The 23,493-nt window shown below is 47.8% G+C and overlaps 1 protein-coding gene across 1 annotated transcript in view; it reads left to right on the top strand.

The window, feature by feature from the left end:
• The window catches only part of LOC147703646 (polyserase-2-like), a 1,078,318-nt gene that overhangs the window by 816,252 nt on the left and 238,573 nt on the right, over window positions 1-23,493 (top strand). Inside the window, exons 12-13 of the mRNA XM_086929536.1 lie at window positions 19,178-19,334; window positions 22,803-23,098. Coding sequence (XP_086785662.1) covers window positions 19,178-19,334; window positions 22,803-23,098 — 453 coding nt within the window. The remainder of the gene's footprint in view (window positions 1-19,177; window positions 19,335-22,802; window positions 23,099-23,493) is intronic.

Raw genomic sequence — 23,493 nt, 5'->3', positions numbered from 1 at the left:
TATACTGTAAATATTGTCCAGGCTGTTCAATCAATCTACAAGCTAAAACAGTATAACACCCAACATCCCTCCCCTTCTCCCCGCGAGGGCTTCACAGCAACATTGATGGACGTACATAGAACTCATGGGTCTGCACATATCTGCCAACTAGTAGATACACAATTGATGGACGGAATGCTGAACAAATCAAAACATTCACTCCCAGTCAAGAGAACTGGGTTAAATCCATCATTATTTTGCTCACCATCCGACCCCAGTTTAGACCTGGCCATATGCAAATCAGTCTTGGCCCTGTGCCTCATGGGAACAGTCCAGCCTGAACGCCAAGCCAGGTCCTCCCTGGACCGGGAACAGGCATCCTAGGACTGGTTTTGGGGTTTCACCCCTCTTCAGCCAGGATAGCTTGAATCCAGTGGCACAGTGAGCCCGGGATCCATGTCTGGGCATACCCGGCACACTTAGGGTGAGAAAGCAAAAGACACACAATTGATGGACGGAATGCAGAACCAATCAAAACATTCAACCCCGTCAAGAGATCTAGGTACAATTCATCATTCTTTTACTCACCATGCCACTCCAGTTTAGACCTGGCCATATGCAAATCAGTCTTGGCCCTGTGCCTCATGGGAACAGTCCAGCCCGAACTGCCATGCCAAGTCCTCCCTGAACCGGAAACAAGCATCCTAGGACCGGTTTCGGGTTTTCACCCCTCTTCAGCCAGGATAGCTTGAATCCAGTGGCACAGTGAGCCCGGGATCCACGTCTGGGCATACCCGGCACACTTAGGGTGAGAAAGCAAAAGACACACAATTGATGGACGGAATGCAGAACCAATCAAAACATTCAACCCCGTCAAGAGATCTAGGTACAATTCATCATTCTTTTACTCACCATGCCACTCCAGTTTAGACCTGGCCATATGCAAATCAGTCTTGGCCCTGTGCCTCATGGGAACAGTCCAGCCCGAACTGCCAAGCCAGGTCCTCCCTGGATGGGTAACAAGCATCCTTGGACCGGTTTCGAGGTTTTACCCCTCTTCAGCCAGGATAGCTTGAATGCAGTGGCACAGTAGATGATGGCAAGTGATATATAGTATTGGTTCGATACCTGCACCTATGTGATTTAGTTCTAGTAGTACCTGTAGGGCCAATCTCTGCCATAGCGATGTGTCCATGGAATTATACCATGCTCTATTCGTCTTCCTCCTCCACTTCCTGATTCTCCTGGTCCATGTGTATTAGGTCATGTATAAGGGTCTCCCAGCTTTAGCTATGTCAATGTGTCTTAGTCCCCTCTTTGCTTCCCTCATCAGAATTCTTCCCTCACACTCTTCTCATTTTAGGAGCTCCGCCCTCCAAGTAGTTACGTTTGCGCCCCTTGCTGATTTCCAGTTCCTAGTTATTTCATGTTTCGCTAGTATCAGACCCGAGGAGTTTGAGGGACTTGTTAAAGGACAAATTGTCCTATTCTGCAACTATGCATGTCACCCTTCAGGAAATCCCTTTGGTAATTAGGCAAAGCCCGATTAGAAAATCTCCAGGGCTGGACGGAATCCCTAGGAATCTTATTAAATGCAACACTGATATGTGGGGTCCCTTTATGTAGCAGGATCCCACGTTCATGGGCTTCCTCAACAAATGTGCCCATTTTTAAGAAAGGGGACCGTATGATGCTATTTCCCTATCTCTCATTGATAGTTCTGTTAAAATCATGGGGCGGTTGATTTTCAACCATTTGAAAACCTGGACAAATCATTCTAACATCTTGTGCCCCTTACAGTTCGGTTTCCGCCAGGGGCTGGGAACAGAAGAGCAGTGGTTAAATCTAAATTAGATTTTTGGCAAGTATACCACCACCAATCGCTGTCTGCTGTAGCTGGCCCTCAAGGATTTGTCAACAGCTTTTGACTGTGTCAATCGGTCTAAACTGTGGCTGATGCTGTTAGATCTAGAGTTTGAGGTGGCTGTAATGAACGTCCTGCATTCGCTTAATGAGCACCTAGTAGTACGAAGGATCAGGGGATTCGGGTGCTGGGGAAAAAGGACAGCGAGCACTTGAAAGAGGTCCGAGAGACACGTATTATTGCCCCTAATAGTTACCGCGATCATGCAAGTTACATGCACATACATGACACGGTCCAAGGCTACACAGTTGAATACACCGGTGACTGGCATTACAAGAGAGAACACCCAGGTGCATCATCTATCTGGGGACTCAGAAAAACCGCATGTGACATCCATCAGAGCTGCGTGAACAATTACCTGGTAATCCCCTCAGTACAATACAAACATGCACATTCATGACACTGTTCAGGGATCCATCATCTACAGCTAACATTAAATGACCATACATCATGGTCCCCCCATTGAAGCAGTGGAGACCTGCAGAAACCTGATGTGCTCTGGGGACCCAAAACCAACGTAACAGTGGCAAAGCCTATGATTCTTTATCTTTCAAAAACAGCAAATTAATTATTCACAGGGAATGAATCAGGGGAAGGACTTTGCTTGTCAGAAAATTAAGTCTGAAGCATGGGTCAAATTATGCAGCAGTGTTGACTGAATTGTGCAACAAGAAAAAGCAAACTATGCAGCATAATGCAGCACATTATGTGATAATATTAGTTCATTATTATGATATTTCTATGCTTGCTAACACTAGACATAGATTGCACTTCATTGGGACCAGTTTAACTCCTGAATATAGTAATAAGCAATCAGAAAGTGACCAGTCAACCTTTGGAAAGAACCTTCCACTCAGCGCCACCACATGTCAATGCAATATTATAACTTTTGAATCCTTTGAGCTAAAAACAACCTCTTTAAAAATCTGCAGATTATGCAGAAGATAATGGATTATGTGGCAAATGTGGCAAATCCATAGCTATGCGAAAAATGCAAAGCCTGCACAATCACATAATTCCAGTGGCCCTGCCCATAGGTCCCTGCTCAAGGAATCATTCTATCACTTGTAACAATCGACATACAAATTATTGTGGTGTGAATTAATGATGAATAGAATGTTTTTTCATTTAGCCAATGGGAAGATAAATTAAAGGAAAAATGTAAACAAAAATATGTTTTATCTTTATGTAATACTGCAAATTAGTAATGGCCTCAGAGTAGGAAGAAATATTTTTAAAAAAACTGACTATATCTGTATGCTAATTATAAACACATTTTCACTAATTTTTTGGGGGAAAAGTAAATCCTTTGCAAAGCGTTTCTGCCATATCACTTTTTGCAACTCCTAGGTACCTTGTGCTTGAAGCCTGCAGCCTCTTTCGTGTGAGTGAGTGAAAGTGTTCAGGATGCCTGTGTGGTTCACTTGCACATCATAGCACCTACTATTCCTGCTGATTTTACACCTGCCCCCAGGCCTGAAACTAGAGCATGTCAATGATTAATAATTAAATAAAACGCAGCAGGGCACAATGGGGCTTAAAGCCACTGTGAGACATTAGGATGAAAAAAAGCTCATTTTCCAGTTCACAATGTCCTAGGGTGGGCCAGGGCAATCCTTGGGTTGGCCTGGCCCACCCTCTAGAACCAGGCCTGGTTGTAGGTATGACTGTATTGTATTGTAATTGCATTTATATAGCACTTACTGTCCCTGACGAGGTGTCGAATCGCTTTTTCTGGAAGTAGCACTCTACCCCGGGACCCATAGAGGATTAGTGTTGAATTAGTATAGTGAAACATGCTAGTAAATTTTAAGTGGTGGATAGGTTAGTCAGTTATAGGTTAGTCAGTTATTTGGATTTGGATTCGGAAAGATAGCAGAGTCTTGAAGCACGCTACTCTGGAAACCCATAAAGGATTAGTGCTGAATTAGTATGGTGAAATATGAAAGTAATTTGAGTGGTGTATATTAGTCAACTATTTGGAGTGAGAAGGGTAGTGGAGGGATAAAAGGGAAGTAAGGTTTGCATTCATGTAGCACCTGTTACCCCTGATGGGTGTTGAAGCGCTTTTCTGGCGACCAGGACGCGACTCTGGGACCCATAAAGGATTAGTGTTGAAAATGAGTATACTGAAGTATGAAGTAATTTGAGTGGTGGATATGTTATTCAGTTATTTGGACAGAGAAGGGTAGGTTGCGGGATAGAAGAGGGAAAGAGGTTTGTATTTATATAGCGCTTTCTACCTCTTGATGGGGTTTTGAGGAGTTTCATTGGCGAGTAGCACACTACTCTGGAACCCCTAAAGGACTAGTGGTGAATTAGTATAGTGGAATATGGAAATTGAGAAGTGAACATGTTAGTTTGTTATTTTGATTGAAAAGGATAGTGGAGGGACAGAAGAGTGCGATTAAAAAAAAAAGTGTTTGAAGTCATAGCAGTAGGAGGAGGCTTTTGAATATGTAAAAAGGGATTTTTGAGGGGAAGAGTCAAAGGGAGGAGTTTATAAAGATTTGTTTTGGGGGATCGGTATAGTAAAAAGAGGTGTCCGATGATTGAAGGAGGGGTAGAGTAAGAGAGAGTCTAGAAATGATTATTTTGGGGATCATAGTAGTGGTATGGGGTTTAGGATAAAAGAGAGAGTGGATGTAGAGGTTATATTGATAGATGTATAGGGTGAGAGATACGGTAGTGCATTGGAAAGAGTAGTAGAAAGAAGTTTGAGATGAGTCAGAAGGTCGGGCCAGAGGATATATTGAGAGAAGTATAGGCTGAGAAATAGGTAGTGCATTTGAAATGCTAAATTAGAAGAAAATTATAAATATATAGATCCAGAAGTACATGAAAGTATATAGATGCATAGAGGAGGTAAATATATATAGATTAAAGATATTGATAGAGGTACAGGATGAGAAATGATGCTCTGTCAACCATGGAGGCTAGTGGATGATTCAGTTTCTTACCAGGCAGCCATACACCGCTGAGGCCAACTTAAATTGATTATTCAGGAGTGGTGAAGGAGGCAGGGGAGCAGGATTTTGGGTAGCTAGTTGTCCCTCTGGTCCTTGACATGGCGTCAGAATCCCTGAGCTCTGTCTCAAAATTCCTGAACTGTTGTTTCTGAGGCAAAGTTTGTCATGGCAAAATTGTTGTGGGAACAGCCGCGTGGGCAGTACTAGCCCAAGGGTGCACACTATCTCTCTTCTCTCTGTGAATCCCTCCAGGGCTTGGTCTTCTTTGCCTCCAAAGAGATGCATGCAATCAGAGGGCATATTCATCAAGGATTGTTGGCCATCACTGGAAATAATGTGTGAGTAAATCCAAGGGTGACACCAAAGTACCATGCTGGTACCAAATGCCCTACCCAAGCAGTCAGTGGTGTTTAGGCCTGATCTAATCACATATTTTCCTGCATCCTGGCCATTCTCGATGATTTGTTATACGTTGGCCAGAAGGTTGTCATGGACCGTTGGCAAGCTGTTGGCCCCCATGTCCCATAACACATGCAAATAAGACCCCAGGAGACAGCTGGAATTGATGGACCTGAGGGCAAGCCTGGCGAACAAGAATAAGCATTTATTTATTTATGCCATTTATAGGGCACAGCTGTCACAAACTGGTATCCTGGCCGAAAGCATGTAGGTGGGTACAAAACTGCCAAAATGTACCCATTGGGGGGAAGACAGGGGCAGGATTATTTAGGAAAAACCAAGGACTTTAAAGCTTTCCTGAATTGCAGCAAAACAATTGCAGATCTGAGGGATGGCTGCTGCTTGTTCCAGAGATGGGCAGCTTTGACTGAGATGGCCCAACCCTCTTGTCTTACCTTTTGAAACGTATTAATACAAGCTAAGTTTGTAGTGCTGGAGCAAATGAGTCGCCCTGGAGCATACCCCTTCAGTCTTCGTTGTAGAGGCCCCTGCCCAGTACCCTTTAATGCCTTGAACACAATGCACATTGCTTTAAAGACAATCCTCTGCTTTAGAAGCAGTCAGTGCAGTTCCTTCAAGGCATTAGATGCTGGAGATCTGCAAAGTTTGTTTAAGGCCAGTTAGGCTGCTGCCACTTGGGCTCTATGTAATCTGTTAAGCAGACAGTCAGGAGCCCCATGTAGCAAGACATTACAGTAGCCCAATCTACTGAGTATGACGCTATGCACTAGAAGCGATTTAGCTTGAGTAGGCAGCAGTGGTAGCGCCTTCCTGAAATTACTAAAAGTGCAAAATATGGACTCGCCACTTTTGTGACATGGATCTCCAATGATAACTTGTTATCAAAGGTGACCCCCAAGTTACAGACTGTGTCTGATTGCAGCAGCTCATCTCCAGATGAGAGGGGCCAGAAGTTAGAGGGGAGAGTCATGGGAACCTTGCTTGCTGAGCAGCACAGAAATACTGATTTCCCCCATTTAGTTTGAATGAATTTGCATTCATCCAACTGACAATATCCAGCATGCCTTTGTGACATGCTACTACTGCCTCCTCTTGAATATTATGGGACAAAATCAGCTAGGTGTCATCGGCATAGTTGACCAAACTAATGTCATGCTCCTTTATCAAGGTAGTAAGTGGCCTCATAAAAATCTTGAGTAGGACAGGGCTGAGATCTGAGTCCTACGGTACTCTCTGTTGCAGCTTTTTAAATTCCGAGCAGTAGGGGGACACAGATACAGCCTGACATCTGTCTAATAGGTAGGACTCCATCCACTTTAATGCTTTACCTCCAATTCTGATTGAGTGTAACCTAGACAAGAGGACTTTGTGGTCAACCATGTCAAAAGCAGCCAAGAAGTTGAGCATGATCAGGACTGTTGACTGTCCACTATCTATCCGCATCCGACATGTAGGGCTGAATCCAAACCATGTCCAGGTCGAAATCCAAATTGTTAATCCTCAAGAAGAGAGTAAGATTACATATAATGAGACAAATTTCAATTTACATATCACCCAAGAATCTTTACTGGGAAGGGGATGAGTGAGATGGGCCTATAGTTACTCAGAAACACGGGATCGGATCAAAATGTCTTCAAAAGGGGAGTGACAATTGCTTTCTTCCAGACTTGAGGTTCCACACCCCTCTTCAAAGATTGATTGCACACCTGCAGTGTAGGAAGAGTGAGATCATCGACCAGCTCTTTCCATAGCTTCAGAGATCTGAAAGAGACACGTTAGTGATAGATTCCTTACCTTAGAATATCCCAAGGCGTCAGACTGGATCCGGAAACTTTTGCGTAGCAATACCCCTGCGCGCCGGTAGGCGTCGTCTGCGGCTCCGCGTCCGTCGTCGGCGTCGTGAGCGCCGGGATGACGTCGTCGGAGTACTTAGACGGCGCCCATGCGCGCTGACGTCAGTTCTTCTTTTTTCCGCGCCAGCTAGCGCAGATCCGTAAGAAGCTCTACCCCAGTCAACTTTTTGATCCTTTTGATCTCTCTCTTTTTGTCGAATTCTCGACTATCGGTGCCAGGGATGCCTGGGTTCAAGCCTTGCTCGAAGTGCGGTCGACTCATGTCGGTCACGGACCCCCATCGCCGGTGCCTGAAGTGCTTAGGCCTCGACCACGACGATCGATCCTGCTCCGACTGCCGGGCCCTGACGTCGTAGGCTAGGCGGGAGCGGTCCCGCAAGCGTCTCGAGCTGAGGCAGTCGGCCCGCGCCGCTCCAGGTCCCGGTCCCGGTCCCACGGGAGGTCGAGGGACAGGTCGCGAGGTCGGAGTAATCGGAGCTCCGGAAGTGGACACCGATCGTCTGGTTCCAAGTCCTCAGGTAAGAGGCATGAGAGGTCGGAGCGACGTCATCGATCCTCCGACCCGCCCCGACGCTCGCACGATGCGGCCGGGGTCTCGGGCGACACCGCCCACTCGGCTCCACGGGAGTCGCAAGCGTCGCCGCCTGCCCCACACCTTCGGGTCCCTGGGCACGGCGCGACGCCGGAGGAGGTCGAGAGGTACCTCATGGCCATGAGGGCCCTCCCTCCTCAGTCGGTTCCCGTGGCGCCTTCGGGCCGATCGGTTCCGTCTGGAGGTCCTTCCGGGTCGGGCGCTTCGGCCCCGACGCCGCTGGCGACTTCGGTCTCGGCGCCGCAGGACCTCGCTGGATCCGGTTCCGGATCCGGGACCTCGCCGGTCGACCTTACGACCTCGCCGGCGCCGTCCCTTCAGGTGTCGTCCCCGGCAGCCGATGTGGTTGCCGCCCCCAATGTCTCCTACGGTCCTACTCAGGCGTCGGGAGGGCGCCGCTGGGCGCCGATTCCGTCGGCCTTTGGGGATTTTTATCTCCACGAGGAGGCCCTGTCTGCTAATCAAGGTTTCCAGGACACAGGTGACGAGGAGCATTGGGAGGGGTCCGAGGACCCTCTGGTACAAGATTGCCAGTCACAGCAGGACTGGACATATGAGCTTGGGGAGGCCAGTGGTATTGACACATCGCCAGACACTGGATTTACATCGCCTCCGACTGTGGCTTCGGAGGCGGGTTCTGCTTACAGCGTAGTGTTGACGAAGGCAGCTAAGGCCTTAAACCTTCAGCTCCCCGTCGCGGCCGTGAGGACTAATCTCCTCACTGAGGTCCTCAAACCGCAGTCAGGCTCTGCGGAGCCCCTGCTGCCGTTCAATGAGGCCTTATGTGACGTTCTTCTGGGCACTTGGTCCAAGCCCGCCACAGGCCCCCCTGTGGATAGGAACGTGGCCAGACGCTACCGCCCGGCCCCGGGCGACCCATGCTTTTTGTCCACCCATCCCACCCCCGAGAGTCTGGTCATCCAGGCCTCAAACTCCCAAACCGCATTCCCATCGGCCCCGCCCGACAGGGAATCCAAGAGATATGAACAGTTCGGGAAGAAGGTTTTCTCGTCTGTTAGCTTGGGGCTGCGGTCTGTGAACACCGCCTGTCTCTTGGGCCGCTACACCCACACTCTGTGGGACACGGTTGCGGAGGTGCTGCCTAGATGCCCGGAGGAGGTCCAGGCAAAACTCGGCCAAGCCCTTGCGGACGGCCGAGATGCAGCACGCTTTTCTATCCGGTGTGGGCTGGATACAACGGACTCACTGGGCAGGGCGATGGCAATGACGGTGGCGGTTCGATGCCACGCCTGGTTGAGGTCCGCCAACTTCTCGGCCGATGTCCAGGCCACCCTCCTGGACATGCCGTTTGATGGCCGTCGCCTCTTCGGCGACAAGGCAGACCATGCGCTGGAACGTTTCAAGGACTCCAGGGCTACAGCCAAGTCCTTGGGCCTCACAGCCCCACGCCAGCAAACGGGTGCCTTTCGCTCCTTTCGTGGCCACGGAAGGGGCGCCCCACCACGTACCGTCAGCCACACGCCGCAAAATGTCCAGCAGCACGGTGGCGGACGTGGGAACTGCCGTGGCGGCGGTCGGGGCCCACGGCGAGGCCAGTCCACACCTCCCTCAGCAGCACCTGCCTCAAAACCTTCCTAGTCCGAGTTTTCAGGCCCATGTGACGCCTGTGGGGGGCAGGGTTCGCCTTCACCTCTCCCACTGGCTTACAGTCACTTCGGACAGGTGGGTGCTGCAGATTGTCCGAAGGGGCTACTCCCTCCCCTTCGAGGCATCCCCTCCATCCATGCCACCACAATACCACCGTGTGTCGGGGGATCACTTGCAAATTCTGCAAGAGGAGGTCTCGGCCCTCTTGGCCAAGAGGGCGATCGAGCGCGTTCCTGGGCCAGAAGAAGGGTGTGGTTGTTACTCCCACTACTTTCTGGTGCCCAAGAAGGGCAAAGGGGGCCTACGCCCTATCTTGGACTTGCGGAACGTTAACGGCTTCCTCCGGACGGAGAAGTTCAAGATGCTCACTTTGGCTCAGGTCCTGGCTGCCCTGGACCCGGGAGACTGGATGGTAGCGTTGGACCTGCAGGACGCCTATTTCCACATCCCCGTCCTGCCGGCCCACCGGCGTTACCTGCGGTTCACGGTAGGCCAAGAGCACTTTCAGTTTACCGTGCTCCCCTTCGGCCTTACCAGCGCCCCACGGGTGTTCACGAAGGTGATGGCGGTGGTCGCAGTTCATCTGCGCAGGCAGGGGGTATCAGTCTTCCCCTACCTCGACGACTGGTTGTTGAAGGCGGGCTCGCCCCAGTCAGTCGTCAGCCACCTCCAGACGGCGGCCGACCTCCTGCACCTGCTGGGGTTCTCCATCAATGTGCCGAAGTCACACCTGTGTCCCTCTCAGAAGCTCCTCTTCATCGGAGCGGTTCTCGACTCGGCGCAGTTTCGGGTTTACCCACCCGAGCAGCGGGTTCGGGATATTCAGGCTCTGGTTCCCATCTTCCAGCCGTTATCCCGAGTCTCGGTCAGGTTGACGCTGCAGCTTCTGGGACTGATGGCCTCCTGCATCCTTCTGGTGCGTCACGCCAGGTGGCGGATGCGGGTTCTGCAGTGGGACCTGAAGTTTCAGTGGGCCCAGCATCAGGGCAACCTGTCCGATCATGTCCTGATCTCGGAGGGCACTGCGAGACAACTGCAGTGGTGGCTCACGGACCGCGACTGGGTCAGTGGCAGATCCCTCTCCCTACCCCACCCGGAGCACGTAGTTGTGACGGACGCGTCCCTCCAGGGCTGAGGGGGCCACATGGGAGAGGCGGAGATCAGAGGCCTCTGGTCTCCGGCGGAGTCCCGGCTCCATATCAACCTGCTGGAGCTTCGGGCGATTCGTCTAGCACTGAAGGCATTCCTCCCCTCTGTCCGGGGACGTGTAGTGCAAGTGTTCACCGACAACACCACCGCCATGTGGTACTGCAACAAACAAGGCGGGGTGGGGTCGTGGACCCTTTGCCAGGAGGCTCTGCACCTATGGCAATGGCTGGAACATCAGGGCGTGACCCTGGTGGTTCAACACCTGGCAGGCTCTCTAAATGCCAGGGCGGACAAACTCAGCCGTCGGTGCATGATGGATCACGAATGACGTCTGAACTCGGACGTGGCGTAAGGTCTCTTTCAGCAGTGGGGAGAGCCTTGGTTAGATTTATTCGCCACAGAAGAGAACGCGCAATGTCATCAGTTCTGCGCTTTGGAATTTCCAAGGCGGCACTCGCTCGAAGAAGCTTTTCGTCGCGAGTGGAGTTGCGGTCTGTTGTACGCCTTTCCGCCTATACCACTTCTGCCCAGAGTGCTGAAGAAGATCAGGCGCGACCGAGCCCAGGTTATCCTTGTGGCTCCGGACTGGGCACGAAGATACTGGTATCCCGAGCTACTCAGCATGTCAGTCGATCCCCCGATTCGTCTGCCTCTTCGGGAGGACCTTCTGTCGCAGCAGCAGGGGACGGTCCTGCACCCGAACCTGTCCAGTCTCCACCTACAAGCTTGGAGATTGAGGGGCGGCAGTTGAGGCCATTTGACTTGTTTCCTGAAGTCTGTGATATCATTCTGGCAGCCAGGCGTCCCTCCACAAAGTCGTTATACGCCTGCCGGTGGAACAGATTTGTGGCATGGTGCACAGCAAAGGCTGTGGATCCTCTCTCTGCACCCCTTTCGGAAGTGCTGCTCTTCCTTCTTTCCCTGGCCCAGCAGGGCTCTGCTCTGGGCACTCTTAAAGGGTACCTTTCTGCTCTATCTGCCTTCTTAAGGCTACCTGATCAGCCTTCTTTATTCAAGTCCCCCATTGTAAGTAGATTTCTGAAGGGCATCACGCACATGTTCCCTCCTGTTCCCTTCGTGATGCCCCAGTGGGACTTGAATCTTGTTCTCACTTACCTGATGTGTGCTCCCTTTGAGCCACTCCATAACTGTCCTCTCCATCTTCTCACGTTGAAAACTGCCTTCCTGGTTGCCATCACCTCTGCCAGGAGAGTGAGTGAGCTCCAGGCTCTTTCTTCTTCTCCACCTTTCCTGTCTGTTCATCCTGACAAGGTGGTGTTATGTACACGACCTTCCTTTCTGCCCAAGGTTGTCACGGCCTTCCACATCGGGCAGTCCATCACTTTGCCCACCTTCTTTCCGCCTCCGCATCCCTCGAAAGAGGAAGAGAGGCTCCACCGTCTGGATCCAAAACGTGCGCTCTCCTACTACTTAGATCGCACACGCCAATTCCGGGTGGATGACCAACTCTTTGTTGGTTACGTGGGCGCGAAGAAGGGAAAGGCTGTACACAAGAGGACCATCTCTAGGTGGATCATCTTGTGTATTCAAGCATGTTACTCCATGGCGAGGAAGGAGCCCCCGGCTGGGCTGCGGGCTCACTCCACTCGGGCCACGGCGACAACAACTGCCCTGGGCCGAGGAGTCCCCTTACAGGACATCTGCCAGGCAGCTACGTGGGCCTCGCAGCACACGTTTGCAAGACACTACTGCCTGGACAGTCAAGTCCGGAGGGATGGCTTCTTTGGCCATTCCGTCCTCCAGGACTTTCTCGTGTGATATTGGTTCGCAGACCCACCACCGGGGTTGGTATTGCTCGGGTATCTATTCTAAGGTAAGGAATCTATCACTAACGTGTCTCTTTCAGATGCACAAGTTACTACTTGTGTAACGATATATCTGTAAGAGACATTAGTTAGTGATAGATTCCTTACCGACCCACCCATCCTCCCCGTTCTGCGAACCGATATCTAGGGTTAAGGTCATCCCCTTTCAGGGCCCTAGTTTCATGGCACCAGTGTTAGTTCTCTCATGGCTCTGCGTATCTGGCGCGGAAAAGCTGTGTGTCAGAACTGACGTCAGCGCGCAAGGGCGCCGTCTAAGTACTCCGACGGCGTCATCCCGGCGCTCACGACGCCGACGACGGACGCGGAGCCGCAGACGACGCCTACCGGCGCGCAGGGGTATTGCTACGCAAAAGTTTCCGGATCCAGTCTGACGCCTGGGGATATTCTAAGGTAAGGAATCTATCACTAACTAATGTCTCTTACAGATATATCGTTACACAAGTAGTAACTTGTGCGTTAGGGGATCCAAGGGAGATCCCGAGGTAGTGGACTAGGTGATATCTAAGAAGGTCTCCTCCGAGATAGCATCACATGTTAAGCCTGCCATTATGGTTGTCAGCAGAGTCCTTTAGGGTCATAGTGGCACTTAGCACCGATAGTTCGGTAAAGCTCTGGTCACCAGTGGCTCTGAACAGTGTCTCAGATCAGAGGATGCTGTCTTAACAGATGTAATAATGTCTTCCAAAATCTTGCTGATATTTTTATCAAAGAAATAAGCCAGATCATCACAGAGTTCCTAGGAAGATGTAACTTCTTGCTTTGAGCAATCCAAGTCTGTTAGTCCCTGAAGAATTTCAAAAACCTTTTTTGCCCCATTGTTGGCCCCAAGAATATTATTAGCATAAAATGGCTTTACCGACCTCTCTTTTATAATCACCTACCACACTCTTAAGACACTTTTTATCTGCATCGAAATAACCCCTAGGCCATTTGCCAATATGCATCAGCCTAACACTTCCATGCGTTACAACTCCGTGTCTTGTGGGGTGTATGGCTCAGCCTGCTGGTGGAGGCCCGAACATTTAAACTTTCCAGTGTTGTGTGTTACAGGAGAAAGAATGGGCCCCCTGACGCTGGCTTATGCCTTCTGGCTGTTTGTTTATTAACTAGGGTGCAAGTTCCTGACTTTATTAAAGGGCAAGAAAGGCTCTTGGAAGGTCTGCCACTGAAATCAAGGGAGTGAGCTCGGGATCTGTCCCATGGAAATTAAGCAACTAATGTCAGTGCATGGAGGTGCATGTAGGGTCCCAGCATCACTTTCAGGATGGGACGGAACAGAGCCGCACGATGGAACCCATCAATGTGCAAGGGAATAGCTGAGAAAAAATCTCTGTATCCAGTCTGGTGCTGGGGAGTAGTCACAGGGTGAAGAATCTGCAGTTAGAACCATGAATATGGTGACGCTCAAAGATTAAAGAGATTCAGGTTTTCACCAGTGCCTGACAACACATTATCACCATCGCCAATGCTTTCAAGATGACAGGGCCTTGTGAAGCTTTTCATAACAAAAACTCTGAATAAGATTTGAACATATCACTCAACGGGAGACACTGGAGGACTGCTTAAAAATGAGTTGGAGAAAGGCTAGACTACCAAACACTCTATGGGCTAAAAAAGATCTACAAGGAAATCCTTAAACTCTCAAGATAACTTTAGAATCTACATTTACAAACCAAAGTGGATAAGGGTAAATATCACATGGATTAGGACAATATATTCCATGCTTCAATGACAGTCACTTCTCATTTCCCACGAACAACCGCTCAGGCTATTTCCATAAAAAAGTCAATTTAAAACATCAACCACTGAAACATTAAAAAGCTACAATCAATGATGCACTTCTTCATCCCACCCTTTCCTTTTCAGCTGCCAAGATCTTTTACAGACCCCAAATGATACTTGTTGTATCACATATCTGAATGCAATGACAGAAACAGCAAAATACAAGTCTTTGGCACACTATGATAAACACAGATTTTAAGTGTAAGTGTTTTAAATCCACGCCCTTAATTAAATCGGCCACCCCCCTTTTAGAGACACCTCCCCAGTTTTTTCATCCCACTTAAAGCCCAGTTGGCAGCTTTGCTGCCACTCACTAAATATCCCCTCTGCCCTCTGAAAGCTCTCCTCTTGCCTCACTTGTGATGATTCAAACTTAATCAGCAGCCAGAGATCCAGCAAATCGCCCAGAGAGCAGCACAGCACCGACTGCCCCAGGCCAAAATGAGCGCGAGAGTGCACAGCGGTGCTATGTCGTTCTCATCGCAACGCGAGGGCAGGGCTGGCCAAAATAATAAATCACATAATGTCGCCACCAGGGCTGTCATTGGTAGCGCTCGCACTATAAGACTGATTGACGGGCCTGGAGGCTGGGACGGACCTGCGGGCCCAACAGTTAAGAGCTGAGCTCCTCAGCAAATTCAAACGTGGGACCGGGACGTAGTGGCTGCAATTTTTGAAGCAGTGTGACTGCCGCTGCAGTTATAACAGCAGCAGGTCAGTGTGCGCAGTACGCACTTTATAACTGCGCGCAGCATTTATAGTTTACTTGGGGACACAGTTTCCCCAAATAAATTTAAAGGCCGCAACAGGCCACCAGTGCCGCGCGCCCGCCCCCAAAATTGTGCCGCCTGGGGCGGACTGCCCCCAACTGCCCACCCCCTAGCTATGCCACTGCTATAAGGTTTTAAGACGCACCTTGCCCTGTAAAAAAATCAAACAGGTTATTAGTGAAGCTTCATTTTTTAGAGTATTGTAAATCGCAGAGACTTCAGTCTGAAATATGTACATTCTCTGTTAAAGATTATATTGTGTTTTTTTGTACCTATGGAGCCTATATTGTCTTTAAATACTGCTTTTTCACACTGAGAGAGACCAATAAATCAATTAATCATGATTTATAAAGCATGGCTAATCACTTGATGGGTACCCATGTGCTTGCAGGCCCTAGATGCTTATTCGAACAGCCAGGTCTTGAGGGCCATTCGGAACTCCGTAAGAGAGGTGATGGTCTCGAGATGCATTGGGAGGCTGTTCTAGGCTTTGCTGCGATGGGAGAGAAGGAACATCTTCCACTTCTGTTTCGGTAGATGGCGAGAGTATGGGCAAGTGAAAGGGAGGCAGAGTGTAGTCTATGCAATGGCTGGTGGAAGTTTAGACAGTGGCTAATGTAGGTGGATCCTTGGTTGTGTAGAACACTGTGTGCATGGGGCAGCAGCTTGAATTGGCATCTCGTATGTACCAGGAGCCAGTGGAGTTTCCTGAGGTGGGGTGTGATGTGGGTTCGTTGGAGAAGGCTGAGTATGAGTCTGGCTTTGGAGTTCTGTATAAACTGAAGTTTCTGAAGAAAGTGTGCGGCGATTCCTACGTAGAGAGCTTTGCTGTAGTCCAATCGGCTGGTGATGAGGGTTTGTGTCACTGTGTCTCTTGTGTGTCGAGGTAGCCACTTGAAGATCTTACATAGCATTTGAAGAGTGTGGATCACTGCTATTTTGTTTTAAGGCAGGCACTGTGTGGCAGTTAATGAGCGTTTCCAACATGTCCTTGTGACGATGTGTCAGACCAAACTCCCAGCCATTTTATGTTTTTTTGCAAATTTTACAAACCTTATGCACAATTATTCATAAAGCCAATTGTAAGATCCTTGAGGCTGAAGATATGCAGGGATGCTTTGATTTATCTTCAGTTTTTAAACCACTATGACGTTTTTTATGATGTTTGCTCTTTACTGAAAGCTGTGGTAAGATGCAGGAGTTCTATAGAGGCTAAGCTCGAAATCTATTCTTGTTGTGTGGAAAGTGGGTCACTGAACCACGTCTTTTACTGTTGTTCTATGTATGAAATTGTAAATAATGTTAACATATTGTTTCTGTTAAAAAGCGGATTTGTTTTTGAAATTGTTAAAATGTCATGTATGTGTTATTTATGTAACTTTTATGGCCCCAAATGAAACGAAGAAAGCAAATTGACTGACTGACTGATGCAGCATGCATTTTCAAAACAGAGTTCACTTAGGTTATTTTGATCACACGTATTCGTTTTAGTTGTATAACAGATCTGGTTCATACACAGTGCTTTGACACCTAAGAGTTACATTACATGTTGGGAAGTAAATCTGCATTACCATTCCCACACAGGATGAACGGTACCCCAGGCACATCTGGGAACTGAGAAGACAGACCTATTCCAATATTGATCACGGAGGATAGACAACGTCTGTTTACTGATTCCTACGTAATCATGATTAGGATTCTCCATAAGCCATTTACCCCTAAGCATCGAGGGTTACAGAGGACTTGTAATTGGGACTTCTCTCCATGTACCTCACTTCTCTTAAGGAGCATTGGAGACCTGGTTGCACTTACTTAATAGCAGCATGTTTCACTTCAGTTTCCACTGGCTCAAGTCATCTGAAATGACAAAGGGCCAGATGCATCAAGCAGTGTTTGCCTTCGCAAACGCATAAAAATGCCCTTCTGAAGCAGGAAACCCTATTTTGCAATTCGGTAACCCCGAATCGCAAAATGGGTTTGCAATTTGCTTTCAGAGAGGGGCGTTTAGTCCATCCCTTCCTAATTCCGAATCGCATCAGTATGCATGAATATTTTGCAAATGTGGTAGCAAAACATTCACATTTTACCACCTACTTCAAGTAGGTGGTAACCAATTTGCACATGGGAAGGGGTCCCCAAGGGACCCTTTCCCCTTTGTGAATGTCTGTAAATACATTTTCTAAGAGCAAGCAGTGGTCCCACCGACCACTGCCTACTCTTAGAAAATGAATGGAAACGTTTTCATTTTCTCTTTTGTAAAGCATTCCGTTTTCCTTTAAGAAAAATAGTCTGCTTTACCACAAAAAAAATTGCTTTATTTAAAAGCAATCAAAGACATGGTGGTCTGCTGGCCCCAGCTGGCCACCATGATTTATGCTAATCGAAGGGGGTCGCAAATTGCGACCTACCTCAATAATATTCATGAGGCAGGTAATTAGCTATTCACTAGGAATTGCAGAAAGTGTTGAACACCTCCGGTTCAGAACACTTCGCCGGCAGTGAGGACAGGATCAATTTACACGCTTCAGATCTCTAAGCATACTTCACCCGTTGTCTTGGTAAAGGATAGTGTACTCGCTTTAGACTTTCAAGACACACACCGTTCATATGGATTCTAACATACACACTGCTGCTACAATTTTGTTGGTAAAGAATTTTAATGTTTAAAAGATTGGTGAATCATACTCTTTTGGACACAAGATACTTAATTGGAAAGACCTAGCCGGGTCGGAAGTATAACCGGGAACCAGGCATAAAAGTGCCAGTTGGGTAGGCAAACAGCCCTGAAGAAGTTGAGGGTTATTACCCCAATGACAAAACATGTGTTGGCTCGAACTTGTGCTGTTCTCTGAAATAAAGAAAAATAATTCTTACAAAAGACTATACTGGTTTTAATTTCAACCTTGGATCAGACATCCAAACGACAAGAACACGTGTGCACAGGACTGGACTTTATACACTTTCATGCATTCCGTTTTGCAATTTTCTAATTGCCAATCGTAATGATTCGCAATTAGGAAATCGCAAAATGGTTTGTTGATACATCTGGCCCAAAGTCTTCAATACATTAGGGGCCAGATGTACGACCTGAAATAGCGCCTCGAAAATTGCGTCGCATTTACAACTCGCAATTTGAAAGGCGCTGTTTGGCATGTCAACAGTGTGTTTAACACTGTTTGCGATTTGCAATGGGGTTGCAAATTTGCCAGGATCATGAATATTAATGAGCCTTTCGCAGTTTATGAGCCCATTGGGAATGACAGGCCCTCCCAGGGATGGTGGCCTGCTAGTCTCAGCAGACCACCATGTCTGGGACTGCTTTTAAATAAAGCAGCTTTTTTTAATGCATCCTGTTTTCCTTAAAGGAAAACAGGATGCATTTAAAAAAAAGGAAATGTTTTTGTTTCATTTTTTTATGGGCAGGCAGTGGTCCCTGGGACCACTGCCTGCCCTTAAAAAATATTATTGCAGGCATTTGCAAAGGGGAAGGGGTCCCCTGGGGACCCATTCCCATTTGCGAATGCATTACCACCTACTTGAATTAGGTGGTAATTTGCAAGTGTTTTGCGGCCACAATTGCGGATGCAAAACATTAGTAAAAAGCTTTCCGGTCGTTATTGGGAAGGAAACGCCCCTTCCTAATAGCGAATCACAAAACAGTTTTTTGCAAGTCGCAATTTATTTACGAGTCGCAAAATACTGTTTGTACATGGGCCCATGCTTTTTAGCGTGGGTAAATGGATCTAAGACCCGTTTGTGCACGCTAAAAAGCGTTGTGCATCTGGCCCTTAGTGCTGTCACAGCATCCTTCTTTGGTCGTTTTTCACTTGCAGGGAGCAGTCTGATCCTTGACTGATCCAAACCCCCACGTCATTGAAGGTTGAGAGCCGTTCTTGTTTGACACCTACTAGGCAATATTTGTTATTTATATGTCCAGTGTTCTTTAAACAGCAATAATACTGTTAGCAGTTTCTTAAGAGGAATGACTTGAGGTACAGGAAAATAAAGGCATTTGCCCACGACCATAGAATATAGTGAAATAAAAGAGCTGGTTTTAAAATCTGGACTTAGCATTTATAGCACCTTTCCTTACGTGACTGCCATTGACTCGTTCTTCACATAATAAGTCTCGCTAATTCAGTGCAGTCTAACTTATTCCATTATTGGATTTCTGAGCATACGTTAGTTTCACCCAATAACGCCCGAGCTTTCTGGGCTTCATTGAGTGTTTGCACGTGAAGCACCTATGCTTGTCTCTTACTCCCATCTTTTCTTGGTTTGCAGTGTGTGGCCGGGTGCCATTCAGACGAAGCCACCAACTTGGTGAAGGCCAGGCTGAAGAGTGGCCCTGGCAGGTCAGCCTACGTCTGTACGACCTCCACAGGTGCGGGGGATCCTTGGTCTCCAGCCGTTGGGTGCTGACTGCTGCTCGCTGCTTTTCGTAAGTACAGGGATGAGGGCACTATGGCCAAGAGGTTGGGGCTTGAAGTGCTACTTTACCGCATGAAACGCAAATTATGCTTGAAATTGTCCAACAGGATGTTCCTCTTGGCAATGTCACAGCCTCGCTCTCCGCTTGTGGCAGTCTAGACCCTCCTCCTCACCTCTCTTTTTACTCCCATCTCTCTATCAACCTCTTTCTGATGGATTTATCTTCCCACAGATTCCTCACCTTATGAATATCCCCCGGGCACCAGACTGGATACAGAAACGTTTTCCCAAGCAATAAATCTCCACCATCACCTTCTGGCGCCATGTGATCTCTGCCACGACTCCAACACCCCTGGATATAGTGCAGCTGAAAGAGGTCCTTGTCGGACCCACACAATATCTGCATGTGGTGTCACCGCTCCGAGTCTGGCTCGCAACTCTGGCTACTGAATGTATCTGGAGGCTGACGGGGAGCAGATTGAGAAACTATTTTTGCACATGGCACATAGAGACACACCAAAATGTTTCCCTTCCCCTTCAGGCAAGTCCCTGACAGGGAATGATCTCCCTAAATATCTTTCCACAAAAAAGCACCATAGAAAGCAGAAGCTCACTTTCTTTCTTAGGAAATTGTCTGGCTCTCAGGACTATTCTAAGTGCTGGTCTCTTCCACGTCTTTGGAGCTGATTCTGAAGTTGACAAACATGAAGTCGGAGCTCTGACTATGTAGTCTGACCTATCACAGGTTGCGACCTTCCAGCTGGCTAGGCACGATATCCCCGGGAGAGCTCCAGCAGCCTCTGCTCTACAGAGGTCAAAGTCAACATTTCTCTCATGTATTAAATAACGGAAGATCTGTGCCTAACATGTCTCCTTTCAGCTGTGCTCATTTTCAAGGTATACTACTTTGACTGTTATGTTAGTGGAGTGGTGTGGCTCACTGGTTAGAGGCGGCAGACCCGCGAGCAGAGGACGGCCCGGGACCAGGGTTCAATTCCCGACGCGGCAGGGTCGTGGACCAGGGTCAGCGGACTCGACAATTCTCACCTTGGTGCCTACTCTAACCAGGGATCACACTCAGCAACTCTGGGCATTAGCTTGACTCATCTCCACAACGGCCCCCCACATACGCTGGGGATGCCTGGTTTCACCTTGGAGATACCCAGGAGGGAACATCTCACAGGGAAAGCCAGGACGGGTTCCCCAGTGGTCTATTGCGCAGAGATACTCCTTCGGGAGTCGATTCTAGCGCGTTAGAAACCCACAATTAAATTAAATTAAATGCTATGACCATTAGGGTGATTGATAGAACATTACCTCTTTTCTGCTGCTGTGCTGAAAATGTGACCGCTCATTTAATAACTGCACTGCTAAGCAAAAGGGGGTTTATGCGGTTTATCTGCACCATTGCTTGCTGAGACAAGGTAGCTCCCAGATGTTCGAGACTCGTTCGACTAGCTCTGGTTGCTTCCATACATTACTAAATGTTCTAAACATCCATGGATGAGTTTTGAAATATTTTTATAGAGAGGCCATAGTTTTTCTGAGATTGTAATTCACGGGTCAGGATGAGGCTCTTTAAGTTTACCTCCAAAGTTGGCCCCCAAAAAGCCAACTTTCCCTCAGCAAATGCATTTTACGAGTGCCATCCTTATTGACTTTCCTTTCCTCCCATTTCTCACATCTTTCGCAAATCCTTGGAAGGAATTACCCTGTATTCGTTTATTTGAATAAAGTTCTCATAAGGAGAACACATTACTTACCTGTTACCGTTTGGGATTAGCTGTATTACATTTAGAAAAGGCCCCTTCTCCCTTATAGAACCTTTGTAATGGAGGGTTTCATGTAATTTTATTTCCTTCACTGGAAATAAAAAACAAACTAAGAAACAGCTTCCACTGTAATGCATTCTGGATTATAGAGGGCTGGCTCTATAAGAGTGACAGCGCTGTTTCACCTTTACGGCGAGGTGTGTGCTTGCAGGAACTGATGCTTTTTCAAAAGCAATCTTTGAAAGTCGTCAGAATAATAAACACTATAGCAACACTAGTGATGCTTGTGATTTTTGAAACTATTTAGATTTTTTATTTTTTTATGTATTATTATCATATTAAAAGAATAGAAATGTTGCAGCTGCAGAGGCACCTTTTGAACGTAGAAAAATGCACTACTCTGTTCCAGGACCGTTTCGTGCACGGAGGTTCTTAGATATCCCACACAGGTATTTTGATATTCTGTGGGGCAAATTTACAAGACCCTTGTGAAACTTTTACGCAGCCGTTGCGCCACTTTTGTGGCGCAGCGGCGTAGTAACAATGCGTCATGTTGCGACATATTTACAACGTGACGCATCTAGGGAGATGCGTCACCTTGTAAAGCCCTGCGCTACATTATACATATGCCAGGTATAATGTATGTAGGGTGGGCATTCCCACGCAAGAAAGCCTCGTAAAAGTGACGCTGAGTCACTTTTACGATGCACCTGCGTCAAAACCTTATGGCTGCTTGAAGCAGGCTTAAGGAGTGACGCAGCACAATAAGTATAAACCGCCCCAGAGCACTGCTGGAGTTGCGTTGCGCTTGTGACACAACTCCAGCAATGTGTTGCCTTGACGCCAATAGATGCGTCACACATCTATTAATCCTTGCGCCGCATTGTAGATGTGATGCATCTATGGTGGCTCAAAGTTTTTTTCCGTGACGCAAATTAACTGGGGCACTGATGCATCTCTGCAGAGATGCATCAGTTCTTGTGAATCTGCCCCAACATGTCAGCATTCGATGGAAAAACCTGTGATGGCTAATTTGTATCACCAGTACGTAACCTTTTTTCCTCCTCTCTCCCTTCATGTCTCTTTCCCTCCATCCTCCTTGTATCTCCAGAATCGTTGCATTCCATCTCTGTACATTATTTAATTCATCCTTCTCCAGTACTCTATTTTGGAACTGTCCAGTGACCCAACTCTCGGTTTTTCACTGATCAATGCTCCTTTGCTTTTAACTCTCCATTCCTTTTTCACCATACTCCTACCTGAAGCCACCAGTGGTTGACTATGGAATGCCTTGGGTATTGTCCTGCAGAAAACCAAAATACACTGGCGCAAGTGGGATCCAGCTGCCAGTTTGTCAATGGTATTAGATCATGCCTCAAAAGGACCTCACAAACACCACTGCAGTGGAGTCCTAACCTGTGGCTAGTGTATGGATGTGTATGTAGTTTTGCTTGGGGGTGTATACTATGCATTTCAATCACGCTGGTGGTCATTATGGGTTCACTATGCTTTGGCAGAGAGCAGACATTTGTAGAGAAGGTCCTGGTAGGAGACAAGCGGGGTGACTTTTGATCACAGTGTGTCACTATGGCTAGGAAAGAGTTTAAGATAATGCAGTGGTTGTAGGATTCAACACAAAAATAAGGTTGAATGATGCGTAGACCCAATCTCGATAATCTTACACAATATACTCTCTGTTGCCGTAGGTACACTGGGATTTTTCCAAGCATCTGGAGTGTCATCCTGGGAATTCAGAACCTGTATGAGAACACGCCACGGAAGCTGCGAAGGACAGTGAGGGAGATCCTGGTTCATGAAAACTACACTGACACCGACTACTTTATGGACCTTCCCTCTAGCTACGATATTGCCCTGGTGAAAATGTCATCGCCTGTTCCCTTCAACAGACACATGGTTCCCATTTGCCTGCCACACATCTCACACCAGTTCAGGATCGGATCCAAATGTTGGACCACTGGCTGGGGTAATCTTGAAGCTGGATGTAAGTAAGAAGGAGTTGAATGCTAGCGGTTCACCCTGAATTTGCAAAAGCACCATAGGTAGTGGAAAAGACACATTACAGCATACAACAATCATGCTGGATTACCACCAGGAAAAGCACGTGTACACATAAATCCAGTAACATAATTAGTGAAAGCTATAGCCCATTAATTTATGATACAGCCTAAATACAGAGGTGGTTACTCAACCATCAGTTGTCTAATAATTTTGCTGGGTAAGTGTACTACCACTGAATTTACGTTTCCTGCTAAATAAGGGCTCTTATTGTTATCTCTTTGGCAACCCTTGCACACAAAGTAAATAGCAAAACACATTAGAAAAATAGCTTCCTGCTGGTGTGGTGAAATCGGGTAACGTTGGTGCCAGGTAGTAAGT

Source organism: Lissotriton vulgaris, chromosome 7, assembly GCF_964263255.1.
Source record: "Lissotriton vulgaris chromosome 7, aLisVul1.2, whole genome shotgun sequence".
In the NCBI taxonomy this organism is placed as follows: Eukaryota; Metazoa; Chordata; class Amphibia; order Caudata; family Salamandridae; genus Lissotriton; species Lissotriton vulgaris.
Note: the sequence above shows the minus strand (reverse complement) of the source record. Positions and strands in the feature narration are given on the sequence as shown.